The 18,506-nt window shown below is 40.5% G+C and overlaps 2 protein-coding genes across 18 annotated transcripts in view; one reads left to right on the forward strand and one right to left on the reverse strand.

Moving 5' to 3' along the window:
• Window positions 1–17,815, reverse strand: part of BABAM2 (BRISC and BRCA1 A complex member 2) — a 402,709-nt gene extending 384,894 nt beyond the window's left edge. For 8 of the 9 annotated variants that reach the window (XM_072771368.1, XM_072771367.1, XM_072771365.1 and 5 more), the window contains exons 1-2: window positions 17,683–17,815; window positions 13,940–14,091 (exon numbers count right to left, since the gene is read on the reverse strand). In XM_072771368.1, the coding sequence (XP_072627469.1) occupies window positions 13,940–14,067 (128 nt within the window). In that variant the 5' untranslated portion in view covers window positions 14,068–14,091; window positions 17,683–17,815. Of the gene's footprint in view, window positions 1–13,939; window positions 14,092–15,908; window positions 16,034–17,682 lie in introns of those variants that run through there. The other variant, XM_072771360.1, reaches the window with a different exon arrangement.
• Window positions 17,185–18,506, forward strand: part of RBKS (ribokinase) — a 94,496-nt gene continuing 93,174 nt past the window's right edge. For 2 of the 9 annotated variants that reach the window (XM_072771402.1, XM_072771405.1), the window contains exons 1-2: window positions 17,185–17,327; window positions 17,585–17,678. In XM_072771402.1, coding sequence (XP_072627503.1) covers window positions 17,200–17,327; window positions 17,585–17,678 — 222 coding nt within the window. In that variant the 5' untranslated portion in view covers window positions 17,185–17,199. Of the gene's footprint in view, window positions 17,328–17,396; window positions 17,446–17,584; window positions 17,679–18,004; window positions 18,277–18,298; window positions 18,320–18,506 lie in introns of those variants that run through there. The other 7 variants (XM_072771407.1, XM_072771411.1, XM_072771403.1 and 4 more) reach the window with 7 other exon arrangements.

The following is an 18,506-nucleotide window of genomic DNA, read 5'->3' on the forward strand; positions in this document are numbered from 1 at the left end:
ATGATAAAGTTTAATTTATAAGGTAAGTACTGTAAAAGATTAATAACAAAAACTAATGAGAAAAAGGAACTGTAACACATTCACATAAAAGTTATGCAAATGTGGTCTCTCTCTCTCAAATACCTTACCATACTGCACTCACCCTACTGCTTGTAATGATGTTAGATGATAAAATACCTACATGATGAGATGAAGTGAGGTGAACAAGGTAGGCATCATGAGGTAGCATTAAGCTACTACTGATCTAACAACATGTCAAGAGGAGGATCACCTGCTTCTGGACCATAGTTGACTGCAGGTAACTGAAACCATGGAAAGCAAAACCACATAAAAAAAAGAATACTGTACTCAAAACTACTCAAAACTACACTGCTGAAAAAAATTAAAGAAAACACAGGTAAATGGGAAGACATCCTGTGTTCATTGATGACTTAATACTGTTCAATGGTGATACCACCCAAAAGAGTCTATTGATTCAAAACAATCCCTATCAAAATCTCAACAACAAACTGCAGAAATAGAAAAAGCCATCCTAAGATTCATATGGAAGGTCAATGGATCCTGAATAGCCAAAACAATCTGTCAAAAGAAGAACAACGATGAAAGTCTCACACTTCCCGATATCAAAACCTACTACCAAAGCTAAAGTAATCAAAAGACTGTGGAATGGGCATAAAGACAGACCAACTAAATACAGAGCCCAGAAATAAATCTTCAAATATATGGTCAAATAATTTCAACAATAGTGCCAAAACCATTCAATGGAGGAAAAGACTATCTTTTCAACAAATACTGTTGTGAAAACTGGATATCCACATGCAAAAACTTTGAATTAAAAATTCAAAATGGATCAAAGACCTAACCAGAAGAGCTAAAATGATAAAGCCCCTAAAAGAAAACATAGGGGAAAAGCTTCAAGACATTGGATTTGGCAATAATTTATTGGATATGACACCAAAGGGATAGGCAACAAAAACAAAATTAATAAGCTGGACTTCATCAAAAGTAAAAATATTGTGCATCAGAGGATATTATCAAAAGAATTAAAAGGCAACCCATGGAATGGGAAAAGATATTTTCAAATCATATATTTGATAAGGAATTGATTATCTAGACTATACAAAGAACTCCTACAACTCACTACCAACAACACAATTAAAAATAGGCAAAGGGGGATCCCTGGGTGGCGCAGCGGTTTGGCGCCTGCCTTTGGCCCAGGGCGCGATCCTGGAGATCCGGGATCGAATCCCATGTCAGGCTCCCGGTGCATGGAGCCTGCTTCTCCCTCTGCCTGTGTCTCTGCCTCTCTCTCTCTCACTGTGTGCCTATCATGAATAAATAAAAATTAAAAAAAAAAAAAAATAGGCAAAGGACTCGAATAGACATTTCTCAAAAGCAGATATGCAAATGGTCACTAAGCACCTGAAGAGATGCTCAATGTCACTGGTCATTAGGAAAATGCAAAATCACAATGATACACCTCTTCACATCCATTAGGATAACTACAAATTTTTTTTTATTTTAAAAACACAAAGAAAACGTTTAAAAACCAACAAGCATTGGTGAGAATGTGGAAAATCTGGAACCCTTGTGCATTACTGGTTGCAATATAAAATGATGCAGCCACTGAGGAAAATGCTATGGTGATTCCTCAAAAAATTAAACATAGAATTACCATATGATCTGGTGATTCTACTTCTGGGTATATGGCCAAAAGAACTGAAAACAGGGACTCCAACAGATGTCTGGACACCTACCTTTTCAGCAGCACTACTCATAATAGTCAAATGGTGCAAGCAACCCAAGTATCCATCGACGGGTAAATGGAAAAACAAAATGTGGTATATACATACAATAGAATATTATTCAGGGGCATCTGGGTGGCTCAGTGGTTGAGCGTCTGCCTTCTGCTCAGGTCATGATCTCGGGGTCATATGCTTGCTTCTCCGTCTGTCTATGTCTCTTCCTCTCTCTGTGTGTGTATCTCATGAATAAATAAATAAAATCTTTTTTAAAAAATGGAATATTGGGATGCCTGGGTGGCTCAGCAGTTGAGCGTCTGCCTTTGGCTCAGGGCCTAATCCTGGGGTCCAGGATCGAGTCCCACATTGGGCTCCTGCAGGAAGCCTGCTTCTCCCTCTGTCTGTGTCTCTGCCTCTCTCTCTCTCTCTCGCTTTCTCATGAACAAATAAATAAAATCTTTAAAAAAATAGAATATTATTCAGGCTTAAAAAGGAATGAGATGTTGACATATGCTACGACATGGCAAAACCTTAGAAACATTATGCTAAGTGAAATAAGCCAGTCATAAAGGAACAAATACTGCATAATTCACTTATACGAGGTACTTAAAGTAGTCAAGAAATAAAACAGTGATTTCCTTCCAGGACACCGAGGTAGCTCAGTGGTTGAGCGTCTGCCTTGGGCTTAGGGTGTGATCCCGGTGTCCTAGGATGAGTCCCACATCAGGCTCCCCAAAGGGAGCCTGCTTCTCCCTCTGCCTATGTCTCTGCCTCTATGTCTCTCATGAATAAATTTTTAAAAATAGTGATTTCCAGGGGTGGGGGAAAGGACGAACGGGGAGTTATTATTTAATGGCATAGAGTTTCAGTTTTGCAAGATTATAAAGATTCTAGAGATAAACGATGGTGATGGCTACACAACAACATGCATATACTTAATACCATTGAACCGTACACATAAAAACGATGCACGTGGTAAATAATATGTATGTTTTACCATATTATAAGAAAAGTATGTGCTAAGCCCCAAAATGAATCTACATGTTAATAATTTACTGAAACACGAAATTTTTAAATTTTTTTTTAGATTAAAAAAGTCTAAGTAGTCCATAGATGGAAAAAACAATCATTGTGAGGGCATTGTACCTACTTCACAGAAGAACTTCAAAACATTCTCCTAAACTTCCACTTGACTCAAGAGCTCTTATCGATAAATTGGCAAGAGCAAAGGTTGAGATGAAAACTATTTCAGAAAACAAAAAGGATACATTTTTCAAAAAGTCAAGAGAAGCAAGGCCAACGGGAAAAACAACTTTCATCACATGCCATCAGAAAGATAACCACATTACTCAGGAAATGGGGCCCTGAAAGGAAGATTACAAAACTATTTCTCAAGAATAGGGCACCAGAAAGCAAGATTATTCAAGTATCATGGAAGTTAAAAAGGGGGCTGTCTACATGGGCATAGAGGTCCTTTAACACATAAGTAAGAGCTCAGGATTAGTTAATTTTCAGTCTTGAAACAAACTTATTAACATGTGCTTATCAACATGAACTAAAAGAGCCCCGCTATTCTTCTAATCTTAAAGAGCTCTGTAAATTTGTCATTCTAATTAAACAGAAACCAGTCAAAAAACACCACCTTAAAATTGCATAGAATACGGGAGACAAAAGATAACAGTACAGAGTGATTTTTTTGTTCCCTTGATTAGTACAAAGTAGAGCTAGGAATCAATTAAATGAATCTTCCATCTCCTTTCATTTACACATTAGACTGGCTACTTCCCTTCGCCTCTTCCTCTCCCCAACTTCCATACCAAACAAAGTCATTCTGAAATGAAGTCACTGCAGGGCATGAAAAGTCCAAGATTCATAATCATCTAAAACTGCAAAGCCAGATCTCTCCCAGCATTCATCACTCTAGTCTCTGTGGGAAGACTGTGGAATCCTAGCACAAGTTCCTAAGGTCAATGATTTCAGAGTTTACTGACCCAAGGCCAATACCAACCCTTTGACTTTTTCCAAAAAAAATCCTAACTACAAAATAAGTGAAAGCTCTCTGAAATGTTAAAAGACCCATTAACTGTTTAATTAACATTATTGACATTACTACATTATACTATTATAATCAGAAGGCAGCTGGACAGGCAAGCTACCTGAGTTAAAGATCTAAGAAGAAAATACTATGCACTAGAGCATGAGGAATAGAGGAATTTATATTTCTCTGTTTAAAAAAAAAAAAAAAAAAGGAAGTAATTTCTGGAGGATAAACTGGATACTGTAACAGAAGACAAAATATCAACACTGTGCACTGTTCACTGTGTTTCTAGATGTTGTGGTGCCTAGATAAGCACCTCGAGCCCTAGCCAAAATTCTGCCCTGTAGCATTCACAACCCCACCCATCCACTGCCCATACTAGCTCTCCACCCTCCAACAGAGCTCCCCACTTTAGTGGAGGCTAAAGATGCAGGCTTCTTCAACCCACTGTTGAAAACTGTTGCATGTCTCTGCTCAATAAAGCCAAGGTTCAATCTCTAATAACTATTGAAAAGAGAATCTGTTAAAAAAGAAGTTGACATTTCCAAGCCCATTCTTTCTTCTACCTAATCAAAATTTTTTAAAGATTTTATTAATTTATTCATGAGAGACACAGAGAGGCAGAGACATAGGCAGGTGCCCCTCTTCATCACTTCTACAGCAGGTGGATCTACTTTGAAATGTTTGATTAGGGGGCACCTGGGTGGCTCAGTGGTTGAGCCTCTGCCTTCGGCTCAGGTCATGATCCCAGGGTCCTGGGATCAAGTCCCACATCAGGCTCCCCACAAGGAGCCTGCTTCTCCTGCTGTCTATGTCTCTGCCTCTCTCTGTGTCTCTTATGAATAAATAAATAAAATCTTTTTTTAAAAAAAATGAGCTGGTCAGTTCTGCTGGCCTCTCATTGGCTCATGCATGCAGCTGCATTCAGCAAATAGGTTGGCTTGGGGCCAAACTGAGCTGGGGCAGCTGGAGCACTAGCCATGCAGGTCAGTGTCTCTCTGGGAGACCAGAACCAAGAAGAAGAATACATCAAATGTATCAGAAATCTTAAAATTTATATACTCTGACCCAAAAGTTAGAATTTTGCTGACACATAGGAATATACACATCCATACAGACACTTCTATTTTTTTATAGCCCCAGAGAAAAGATCTCCAGGTAATTAATCTGGCAATCATCTAATAAAAAGGCCAAGGTGCTATATGATCACACTACAGTGAAGCTCAGTAGTTAAGAAATCCACCTATGCACAAAAAGCTTCAAGTTCACATTTTACATTCTCCCTCAATAGGCATAGACAGCCAAGAATCCTCAGTTTGAGTAAAGTGACCAAAACAGAGAACACAGGATATAGAGAAAATCTTTTAAAACCAGAGTCAATTATACCTCAATTTTAAAAACAAACAATTCTTAATATCCTCACAGAGAAGAGGAGGCACTGCATCCATGAAACTACAACAATATATATGTTGAGGGTCCCCAATATTACAGACCAAGGCCTTCCAAATTTGAAGGGAAGATAATTTGCAACCTAGACTTTTATACCTGCCCAAATTATCAATCAAGTTTAAAAGTAGAATAAACACATTTCAGACTTTGAGGAATTCAAAAAATAAACCTTCTCTTTTCCCTTTCTTGGGATACTACTGGAGTGCATGTTCCAATAAAGCAAGAGGGAAAAACAAGAAAGCAAGATATGAGATTCAACAGAGGAAAGAGGCAAAAGACAACCTACAATGATAACTGCATGGCAGACGCAGACAATAATCAATTCAAATAAAAGCAGTTCCTCCACCCATCTTTCCCATCTCAGTTGACTGCCTAACCATCCTACCCACTTGCTCAAGTTAAGAAGAAAGAAGTCATTCTTGATTCTCTCTCAAACCCCAAATTCAATATCCTCATGTTTTTACCTTCTAACTAGTTTATATTCACCTCCTTCCACCTGCATTGCCCCCATCATATTCTAAGACACCATCATCTGTCACATGGCCTAGTGTTCAAATGGACACCTAACTAATCTACCTTATCCTCCACAAGCCTCTTTCTATATAACAACCATGATTTTTTTAATATAAATTAGATCATGTCATTCTGCTTAAAATCTTTCAATAACTCCTCATTCCACCCAGAATAAAACCCAAGTTTCCTAATATAGCCCACCAGGCTCTGCATAATCTGGCCCCTGACTATCTTTAGAATCTCATTTCCCTCTCACGGTCTCTCACTACATTCCAACACTCAGTGGCCTTGCAGATCCTTGAACATGTAAAGCTTTCTCCTGCCTTTACACATAGTATTATTCCCTTTTTTACATCAATTTTCCCAGCTCTTCACATTGAATTATTCTCATCTTTCATGATTCAACTTAAATGTCATTTTCTCAGAGAGCTTTCCTGACCATTAATTCTCAATTAGTCCTTCATCAGGTCAGTTTCCCTTCATTTCCTTTTCTCAATGAGTTAAAAAGAAGAGTTTTTTTTTTTTTTAAAGATTTTATATATTTATTCATGATAGTCACAGAGAGAGAGAGAGAGAGAGAGGCAGAGACACAGGCAGAGAGAGAAGCGGGCTCCATGCAGGGAGCCCGATGTGGGATTCGATCCCGGGTCTCCAGGATCGCGCCCTGGGCCAAAGGCAGGCGCCAAACCGCTGCGCCACCCAGGGATCCCAAAAAGAAGAGTTTTTAACTGAATTTGCAAATGTCCTAATAGGATGGTTATGCAACTATTTAAATGAGGTTATCAAAAAGTATCTAGAGGGGTGCCTGGGTGGCTCAGTCAGTTAAGCAAGCATCTGCCTTTGGCTCAGGTCATGATCCCAGGGTCCTAGGATTGGGCCTCCTTTCTCCCTCTGCCTCTTCCTGCCACTCCCCCAGCTTGTGCTCTGTCAAATAAATAAAATCTTAAAAAAAAAAAAATATGTAGAATATATGGGTGAGACAATTTTTAAGAATCAAAACAAGATGGATGAATTTTCCTATATTATGCCATAGCATAAAGTTGTAATAGTTAAGACAGTGTGCAACTGGCATAAGGACAATGAGGCTGACAGATCAAACAGAAACAGATCCACATATGACATAAACTTGACACGAGAGGTAGCATTGCAGATCCACAGCCAAAGGATGACCTTTTCAATAAATGATGGTAGGACAACCAATGATCTGTACGAAGAAAAAAACTATATCCCTATCTCACAACATATTTTATAGAAAAAGTTTCTTTTTTTTTTAATTTATTTATTTATTCAGAGAGAGCGAGAGGCAGAGACTCAGGCAGAGGGAAGCAGGCTCCATGCAGGAAGCCCGACGTGGGACTTGACCCCAGGTCTCCAGGATCACACCCCAGGCTGCAGGCGGCGCTAAACCGCTGCGCCACCAGGGCTGCCCTAGAAAAACTTCCTATTTGAAAACCAAAAAAGGAAAACTTTAAAATCCTTACAGGAAGATAGATATATGACTTTTGTGTCAGAATTTCTTGAAAAGCTCCCTCTCTCTCACAAACACACACACATACACACACACACACAGCGTAAATCTAAAAACGAAAATAGAGATCCCTGGGCGGCGCAGCGGTTTGGCGCCTGCCTTTGGTCCAGGGTGCGATCCTGGAGACCCAGGATCGAATCCCACGTCAGGCTCCCGATGCATAGAGCCTGCTTCTCCCTCTGCCTGTGTCTCTGCCTCTCTCTCTCTCTCTCTGTGACTATCATAAATAAATTTTTTTAAAAAATTTTTTAATAAATAAATAAATAAAAACGAAAATACTTTTAAAAAAATAAAAACTAAAAAAAATTTTAAAAATAAAAAAATAATAAAAATAATTTTAAAAATTTTTAAATTTAAAAAATAAAAAATAAAATAAATAAACTAATAAATAAATAAATAAATAATAAAAACGAAAATACTAATATATTTGACTTCATTAAAATTAAAAATTCTGGGCAACAGTAGCATCAAATTAAGATGCTAAAAAATAAATAAAAATTAAGATGCTATACACCACAGACTGAATGCAGATATTTGTAATACAAACAACTGCTAGTTATATGTATAAAAGGCTAGTTTCCAAAATACACAAAGAATGATTTAAAATCTATACAAAACTACAAACAACCCACTTAAAAGATGGGCAAAGGATATTCCTAAAAGAAGAAACCTGAATAGGTGATAAAGATTTGAAAGATTCTTCACTACACTAGTAACTAGGGAAATACAACTTAAAAACATAATGAGATTCTATTTCATACCCATCAGATTGGCAAAAATTTAAGTCTGACAACACAGAGTACTGTTAAGACTACAGAACAATGGGAACTCTTATTCATTCCTGTGGAAGGAAATTGATAAAATGTAGCAATATCTAAATAAACTAGAAAATGCTTATATCATAAGAATCTGCAATTTTATTCCAGGAATATATTCTAGAGGGTGAGCTTTCAAACATTTTTTTCCACTTCCAATTTTTTTTTTCCGCTTTCAAAATTTTTTAGCATGACACACATATTTGACATTCTAACCCAGTACATATATACTTACTTAACTGAAAGCAAAATTCACAAAACAGTGCTTATTTTTTTATGCGTGATACATTCTGATAGTTTCCATACTATTCTCATTCATTTTTAAAATGTTGGAGTGACTCACTCAATTGATTTTACAACTACCAATGGATAAACTCACCCGGTTCAAAAACCCATGCCTCAGAAAATATTCTCATATATATTTTTTTCTTATACAAAGGTGAGAGAATGTTCATTATGGCATTTTTTGTCAAAAGAAAAGATATAAATCAATCAGTAGGAGAGCAAATAAAAAATTGGAGGTGTAGGGACGCCTGGCTGGCTCAGCAGTTGAGCATCTGCCTTCAGCCCAGGATGTGATCCTGGAGACCCAGGGTCAAATCCCACGTCGGGCTCCCTGCATGGAGCCTGCTTCTCCCTCTGCCTGTGTCTCTGCCTCTCTCTCTCTCTCTCTGTGTCTCTCATGAATAAATAAATAAAATCTTAAAAAAAAAAAATTGGAGGTGTATTCATACAATGGAATATGCACAGCAATGCAAACCAAAGAACTTGAACCATAAGTATTAACATAAGTAAGTCTCAAGAACTTCCTACTAAGCAAAACAAGCAAGCTGTAGAAGAATACACACACATACACACACACACACACACATTGGATGATATCATTTGTATAAACTTTTTAAACATGCAAAATAATACTATGTATGGTTTAGGGATATATTTTTATATAATGAATACAGAAGGTATAAAGATACGCATAGGAGAAAAGGAAAAAGATCACAGAAAAGAAAGTGAAATGGAAAAGCCCAGTGAGGGGCATCTGGGTATCTCAGTGGTTGAGCATCTGCCTTTGGCTCAGGTAGGGATCCCAGGGTCCTGGGATCGAGTCCCACATCAGGCTCCCTGCGGGGAACCTGATTCTCCCTCTACCTATGTGTCTGCCTTTCCCTGTGTCTCTCATAAATAAATTTTTTAATCTAAAAATTTTAATTTGTTAAATGTTTTTAAATTTAAAACTTTTTTAAAACCTAAGGAAAAAAAAAAAAGAAAGCCCAGTAAACAACTAGATAGTAAATGTTTAAAAGTTGCCCATCTTCAAAATTAAACTATTGCCTCCTGGGCAGCAGCTTCCTTCCAGGTACAAAACTAATAAAGGCTGAGCCCGCCAGAGGGACCAACACACCAAAGAGAGATCAGTATTCAAAGTTTGCAGCATTCATCTTTTAAAACTGTTCTATTTAGTAACCAAGTACACTGAGTATCTATTTTTAATTAAGTAATGAAATTCAGAACATGAACAAAAAATGCAACAGGTAGCTGTGGGCGGATGAGATGTCATAGCAGATGCCCCAAACACAGCCATGTGCCAGTAAGGTTGAGTCACTGTGATATGCTGAAAAAAGATAATAAGGCTTGGCTGCCACAGGTTGCAGTAAGCCCTCTGCTTTCTTCTCTTATATTTGCCAGGCACCATTCCAGAACACTGAACATTTAGACATCTTTGAGATTAGTATATCACTAAAAATGACAAAAATATGGCATCTTACAAATAGCACATGCTTGTGATCCAATTAACACAGACCAAAAAGCTAATAAACAGTCAGTAGCCTCATGGAATAATTCCCTAAAATAAAAATTTGGCCCCTCTATCTCAAAGACTAAAACCCAGTACTGTAATACACTTCACTATAATTTCAAAAATATCACTTCATTTGTCAAGGAATGACATTTTAAAGGATGATGGATAATAAAATTTAAGCAATAAACTACCAGACCAATAGACAGATTTCCAAGCCAGAAGTCCAAACTACTATGATCCCCAAACCAGGCAACTTCTCTAGGAAAACATCTTATCTATTCATCATTCAACCCCTACTTGCTACACTATCTGTGAAAGGTACCATAGCCAACCTTAAGGATGCCTAAAAATAAATTAAATAAGAATCCTGTCCTTAACATCGTGACAGTCTAGCAATGGAGCTTAGAAGCACACACACACACACACACACACACACACACACACACATAGATGTACATAAGGTAGAAAGATTTAGGTGCCATTAGAAAAATAAAGATGAGTTGCTATTTTAAAAAAAAAAATCTTATTGAAAAGATTCTTACCTATCTATTACTCCTATGAGTAGATCTAGAATATAGATCCTCAGACCTCATCGCTTTAAGGGCAAGGAGCCATATATAGAAACAAGACTAATTCTGTGTATGCTGTGCCCTATAGGGTATGCCCCTTCAAGTTCACAGAAATCACAAATGTGCACCCTGTTTCTTGCAATCATGAGTGCTTCTTCTTTTAGAAGAAAGGGAAATGCCAGAAGTGACACACTAAAAAGGAGCCGTTCTGTTCCCAAACCCCACCAGTATTTTGCTATAGAAACTTGAGGAATGCACACTTTGCCTGATGGAAGGATTGAAGAAAGAATTGTTAATGAGATTTCAAAGAACTTTCACAAATCTTTCAGACAAGCACAACATAAAAGGCATCACTAATGCTCTAGATTAATAACGTCTTATGCATAGCAACTTTGTTAATGTAGATAGAGGTATTTGCATTCCTTTTTTAAATCTAAAGAAAGCAAATTCCATAAACACTAAATGCCATTAAGGCCACTTCAAATATTTTTCACAGAGCTAGTCAAGACCGAGCTAGCTCTAGTGGATTCATTTGAAATGTATCATCAGATTCACTATTTGCACCTAAGCAACTAATCATTTAGGAATTGGAGGACATTGGAGAAGGCGTCTGCAGAAAAGAAGTAAGGTGACCTCATGTTGATGAACCCAACTGTTCTCTCAGGATACAGACAGAAGGAGTAAGGAGTTCAGATGACATCATCTTACATAAACCAGTCCCCAGTCCTCTGGCGATCAGTCCCGTCATGTCCTTGCCATCTCTTAAAAAAAAAAAATGTTTGTGACAAACTCAAGAAGACCTAATTCCATGTCCTATCCATTTGGGACAGTGAACATCCCTGTTTCATGGGTTTGGCTTCTTTTGAGGACAGCTTCTCTAAGCTATAATCCACATACCAAAAAACCACCCTTGTAGGTGCACAGTTCAGTCATCTTTCATATATCTTCAGAATTGTATAACCATCACCATTATTTTAGAACAGTTTTGTCGCTTCCAAAAGAAACCCCTCACCCACTGATTAAAGATGATGCCAGATCTTTTTTTTTTTAGATTTTTTTAAAATATTTTATTTATTTATTCATGAGAGACACAGAAAAAGAGAGAGAGAGAAAGAGAGAGAGAGGCAGAGCCCCAGGCAGAGGGAGAAGCAGGCTTCCTGCAAGGAGCCCAAAGTGAGACTCGATTCCAGATCCCGGGATCCCGCCCTGAACCGAAGGCAGACGCTTAACTGCTGAGCCACCCAGGCAAGCGTCCCAATGCCAGATCTTTCAAAAAGTATCCTACTTTCCAGGGGGATCCCTGGGTGGCTCAGTGGTTTAGCGCCTGCCTTCAGCCCAGAGCGTGATCCTGGGGTCCCAGAATCGAGTCCCACATCGGGCTCCCTGGATAGAGCCTGCTTCTCCCTCTACCTGTGTCTCTGCCTCTCTCTCTCTCTCTCTCTCTCTCTGTCTCTCATGAATAAATAAAATCTTACAAAAAAAAGTATCCTACTTTGCAATAAAATATCCAACTAACTTAGTCTTCTTTATCTTTCTGCTGAAGAAAGTGTATATCCTCATACCTAAGTCTTCAGCTCAGTCAAAAAATAGCTAGATGTATAGAGGCAAAAGAGCCTAAAAGAGAAGCTAAAAGAGAATCAAGAATGCAACATATTTCTAGTAAGAAAGTGCTCAAAAGCTGATGGGGTTATGTCAGAAAAACACAAATGCCAATTTGACAGAGCTCCCATTAACAAAGCTAGAACAACTCAGCAAAAATATAAATGAAGACAGTTTTGGATGATAACTCACAGACTAAAAAAACACCTAAATATTCACACTGACATAAATAAATAAGTGACTGAGAGAGAAAGGATAGCACTTCTTTACAGTAGAATTCAAATTAAAAAATGTGAGGGGAGGGATCCCTGGGTGGCGCAGTGGTTTGGCGCCTGCCTTTGGCCCGGGGCGCGATCCTGGAGACCCGGGATCGAATCCCACGTCGGGCTCCCTGCATGGAGCCTGCTTCTCCCTCTGCCTGTGTCTCTGCCTCTCTGTCTCTCTCTGTGTGACTATCATGAATAAATAAATAAAATATTAAAAAAAAAAAATGTGAGGGGAGTCTAAGAAAATCACTTAGACCAGCACCATAGTAATAACATTTCCAGGCCAGAACCATCCATGGGCGCTGAAATTAGTGGACAAAAGTACAAAGAGGAAGGGAACATCTACACTGTCTCAAGGCATCACTCCACAAGATACTTACCAATGACAAAGGGAAGATTAAGCTAATTCCAGAGTGGAGAAACTTGGTGGACACCATCTTACCTGAGTAGTCAAAGTTCACATTCCCATTAACACACATATGAACATTACGTACTCCCTGACCTAAGGCAGTGAAAACGATACAGCATCAATTCTGTAGTACTCTTGGGGGGGAGGGGGATGCAATTCTCACTATAATAAAGGGAAAACAGTAGATAAACCCATACTGAGCAACATTTTACAAAATAACCAGGGCTATTTTCAGAGGTGTCAAAATCATAAAAGAGAAAGAAAGACAGGAACAGTCATAGGTCAAGAAGACCAAGAAGATATGATGGCTAAATTCAGCCTGTATTCTGGATTGGATCCTAGACCAAGAAAAGGACATGCATGAGTGGGAAAAGTGGCAAAATTCAAACAAGGCCCATAGAACAATTAACAGTATGCAACAGTAATGCTGCATTACGGCAACATTAATTTTCTGTAATATTTTGTAAATTTTCTGTAACTATTTATTTTGAAATAAAAAGTTAGGGCTTTGGGATCCCTGGGTGGCGCAGTGGTTTAGCGCCTGCCTTTGGCCCAGGGTGCGATCTTGGAGACCTGGGATCGAATCCCACGTCGGGCTCCCGGTACGTGGAGCCTGCTTCTCCTTCTGCCTGTGTCTCTGCCTCTCTCTCTCTCACTGTGTGTCTATCATAAATAAATAAAAAAAATTAAAAAAAAAAAGTTAGGGCTTTTTAATGCAGCATTTCCAGGTGTGAGAGTATGTTCCAACCTCATTGTGAAAAATGACTTCTTCTGGCTAGCTATTATAATTTTCCTATCAGGAGAGATTACCAAATAATATCAGATTCAGAATTCCAAAACCCAACTCTTCTAGTACATGCGGGATTGCAGCAAACATAACAAGAACACAAATCAACGAATGGAAAACATACTTGCTAAAAACCACATAGCACACTGTTAACAAAGAGACACACCAAAAAAAAAAAAAAGAGAGAGAGAGAGAGAGAGAGAGAAACATTGTGATTATAAAGCAATGGCCCACAACACAAATAAAACAACTTGAAACACAAAACATCAAGTACTAGACAAAACCAACTGCATCAACATGTGATGAGATCATGACTTGATGAATTTCTATGGTGTTCAATTTTTATGAATCTAGTAAGAAAAGTTTATTATTAGGTAAAGGGTAGATTGGGCCTGATCCATCAGTTGAGTTAGTTCTGGTACATACCCAGACTTCAGGTCAGTTATCCTCAAACAGTTTGTAGCATCCAGCCCCACTTTTCCATTGCGGACCACGCTAGATATGAATGGGGAGAGCATTGGAGAAATTCTGTTCAAGGCCACTTCTGGGGACATTTTAGCTTGACTTGCAAATCACCACTGGAAACAGAAGAAAAGAATGGTGGTCAGAGTATTCAAAGGAACTAGATAAAACAACTGTCCTGAAAACTGGCACAGCACATGGAAGTTTCTCTTGCACAAATAAACACTGCATATCCTATCTTGGAGTGGCCTTTTCCAATGACCCTCCAGAAGAAACCAAACCTCTGTTGCTTACCTCATTAGGACAGAGACTATACCAATGCTTTTCAGAGAAAGGAGAAAAGCAGCAACCCTTCGAATCCAGTTCCATCCTACTTTCCAAAGCTGACTGTTATGCTACCCCACACTGCTTAAAGTTGCCCTGCTCTATTCTACAACTGGCAGCTTCCTGCTTTGATTGAGGCCCTAAGAAGCCTTTGCTAACAATCCTCTCCCCAACGCACAAGATGTACACACCATTAAGTCAGGAACCACTCCCTCGGCGTCCCCACAGGAAGGACTTGATTGATAATACTGTATAAAATTCTAGAAAAAGCATAACCCACTTAAAATTGTTACTTCCTAAAAATTATTTATTTCTGATACACTATCCTTCCACAGTGTGCTATACTGACCTGCTTTGTGATCTCTCCCAGGAAAGGACTCTGTCCTGAATCCCTAGTGTTTAACAAAAGTACCTGGCATAGGCTAAGCACCCAATAAAAAGCTTTTAATATATAAGTAAATAAAGAGACAAAAGCTAGAGAAATATTGAGGTATGGAGAGAAGATAATATGCCTTTAAAAAACCTGGTCGAGGAAAATGTATCTCAGGAACATATGTAGTTAAAAAAAAAAAAAACTATTTAAAATCATGAAAATATATACTTATCTTGATATTGAGTAACACAAACTAACATGGATCTAAAAATCATTGACTTTCAGGCACTAAAAAGTCCTTACACTTGAAAATACAGAAGTAAAACCAATAAAGCATATCTAAATTATTTGGAAACCCACGGGGCTAAGGGAGGGAAAGAATGAATTCCTCTAAATAGACTTCTAAATGAAAACCTTTACTTTCAGAGGTGAACAAGTCCATTTTAATAATCACTTCCTTCTTCAATCTGAAAGGATAATCTCGCATCAAAAGCAAATTAATTTCTTACAACTACAAGGAAATGATGTTCTGGTTCTAGTTTTCATATATTTTACCATATGAGGACTTACAGGTTTCTGCCAAAATAAATGTTGAAAACCAGTACTTGCTTAAATCACTTCAGACAGTAATAAAGGGAAGGACTGCAGTGATCTTTCAAAAAATAACTTGGTGGGGATCCCTGGGTGGCTCAGCAGTTTAGCACCTGCCTTCGGCCCAGGGTATGATCCTGGAGTCCCGGGATCGAGTCCCACATCTGGCTTCCGGCGTGGAGCCTGCTTCTCCCTCTGCCTATGTCTCTGTCTCTCTCTTTCTCTCTCTGTCTCTCTCTCCCTCATGAATAAATAAAATCTTATAAATAAATAAATAAATAACTTGGTGACCTGATATAGTGATGACAACCAGAAGTACCTTTGAGGCAGTAAAAGCTTTATATTCAGTACTCAAATCATCCTTTCTGCAAATATAAAACAAACTCCTCTTCCAGCCACTTAACAGATGACCTCCCTTCACCACTCCATCGTCACTACAAAGTAAGAATAAACACCCAGTGCACTATATTATCAATCATAAAAATCACGTTGTACATTTTTATAACACTACCACTTGTAAAGAACCGCCAAATACATTATCACAGTTAATCGTCACAATCCTGGACAGTAAGGCAGGTATTAGAATTCGCACACCACAGATGATAGGGATAACTTGTGTAATTTGTCTTTGAACAGTATACTAACCCATAATATCATTTTGAAGCTTATTTCTTTCCTATTCTGCAACATTTCCACACTTATTTCTATCCATTGATGTCACAGTTCTTGAAAGGATGCTTATATAGATCATATGCAAAACAGAGAAATACTCATCTGGAAAAAAAGCAAAAGGATCTCACCTACATTACAAAATTATTCTTCCATGCTTTTTCCCATAATACCTATCATTATTTTACCTCTCATTTCTATGAAAAATGGAAACAGAATCAACACATTCTGAAAAATATACTGAGTATCAGGCCCTATATTTCCCATCTCCACCAGTAACTTCATTTACTTACCCTCAACAACCCTGTTCTCTATTACTGTCCCCATTTCACAGACAGGAAAACTAAAGCTCAAAAAAAAAAAAAAAAAAGGAAAACTAAAGCTCAACAAGAGTAGTAACTTGCTCAAAGTCACAAAAGTAGCAAGCATAAAGATCAGAATTTAAATACAGATGTCCCTCAAAGTCCACTATGCATGTGGACTCTCACATAAGCATGTATAATTGCAATCACCAAAGAGAAAAGCATCAAAGTCATCTAAGTGTACACCTTATAAAATTGGAACAGACAAAAGGTCATGAATTTGAATTCATGGTTGTTTGACCACTAGAAACACATTTGACTACAACTGGTCTGCTGCCAAAGCTGGCCTGAGTGATTCACCAGTCAAATGCTACAGGGAAGAGACCTGTACCAAAAGCCAAACTATACTTACTTAAGGTGAAAACAACCCATCCCAACTCAGCTAATCTCATGACCTTAGACTAACGCCTGAAGGAATGATTTTTTTGTTTGTTTGTTTCAGAACAACTACAATACTATTTTCTGACAATGCAAGACTTCCTGCAGCGTTAAAATCTGTTTCAACCACCGGTGTAGTGACTTCTCCAAGACAGAGGGGAAACAAATGCTCCAAAACCAGAAGTCACCAAATAGCCAAAGATGATAGTTTGGGTGTGATCCTTTTGAGCCAGGGACATGGACGGGGAATCATCCCCCATAGTGGATTTTACACATTACACTCCTACAACAGATCCCAGCTAGGCACAAATTTACAGTGGCCACCTTCCCTAAATGCTACTTGAGCAATTTGTACTTCCTGATTTTGACGTATTACAGAAGGAAAATGCAGAGAGACCATTTTTACAGGGTCTGCTGCTCAAAATAAGGTCGCCTAAGGTCCTCGGATGGGCAGCCTGGGGACTACAAAGACGTCTAAGGCATCGTCCACTATCGCGCAATTAAGATAGGATGACAAACACGGAAACATGTGCCCTGCTGACGTCATGGAACGGAAAGGGGTGGCGTCCCGCTGCGTCACCTCAACGTCATACAGCGCACGAGGGAAGTTAAGCAGGGAAGCTATTTCTCCAGGGGCAACATTCAAGAAAAACAAGTAGGCTCAGACCCAAGGAATGACCACCCCTCTCTAGGGGCCATCTATAAAGGGATACTCTCCCTTTTCCCAAACTGTATGATCCCCTCGTCGGGCGGGCAGGAGAAAGGAGTCTGAGGTTAACGAGGGAGCGGGGGTGGGGAGGGGGGCGGGCTAGATATGCCAAGAGCAGCCTGTGGCCTTGGGGGCTGGTTCTTGCGGGGACCAGCGTGATGGGGATGAGCAGGGCATCTTGAGAACGGGGGCCTTCTCTATAGGAAGAGGCGGCGAGCCCTGGGCATACTTAAATCACGGTCCTCGGGCCACCTGTGCGACTCGGGATCCAACCTCCCCGCACCAGCCCCAGTCCAGGTACCTGGAACTTAGTCCGATCGGTAACCGGCGACTACGTGGGGTACAGGTTACCCGAGCGCGCCCCCGACTGACGCACCGACCTGCGCGCGCACCGCGAGCCGGATGCGTGCGCGGCCCCGGACGTCCCGCCCCGCCCGCCCCGCCCCCTCTGCGGCCCCGGAGCGGGCGGCGTGCGCGCCCCCGGACGCGCCGAGCCGGGCGCTCGGAAAGGCGTCCCCGCAGTGCCTGAAGGGCCCTTCCTGCGCCCCGGCCTCGCGGGCGGCGAGCGGCGTGGGGTCTGGAGGCGTCAGGAGGGCTCCGTAACGGGAGGTGGTGCGGGGAGACCGTCCCGGGAAGAACCGAGGGAGGTTGGGGCGGGGTTGTCTCGGGCAGTCAGGTGGGCGACCCGCGGGGCCGTCGGGAAGGCCCGCGCGTCCGTAGGGAGCGTCGCAGCGGCGTTGCAGGGTGCGGGGTCGGGCAGAGGGCAGAGGGCAGTCCCTGGGGGTGGAGAGCGCCTCCTCTGGGCCATGGCGGCGGCTGGGGATCCCGGCCAGCAGCGGGCGGAGGAGGTGGCGGCGGTGGTAGTGGTGGGCTCCTGCATGACCGACCTGGTCAGGTTAGTGCGGCTCTGAACGCCGAGCCCGCGGTCGCGGGAGGAGGTATGGGGGGGGGGGGCGGGGGGCGGACTGTGCTGGGCGCCTGGGCTTTGGCGATGGAGGGTGCCCGCTTCTGGGGTGAGCTAGGGGTCTCCCGAGCCCGCAGCCTGCCTCTCTGGCGCGGAAGAGGCAGAGTTTGAGTTTGTCAAGGTACCTGAAGTCGGGGATCGCAGAGGCCAGGGTGTATGGA

Source organism: Canis lupus, chromosome 12 (genome assembly GCF_048164855.1).
Source record: "Canis lupus baileyi chromosome 12, mCanLup2.hap1, whole genome shotgun sequence".
Taxonomy (NCBI): domain Eukaryota; kingdom Metazoa; phylum Chordata; class Mammalia; order Carnivora; family Canidae; genus Canis; species Canis lupus.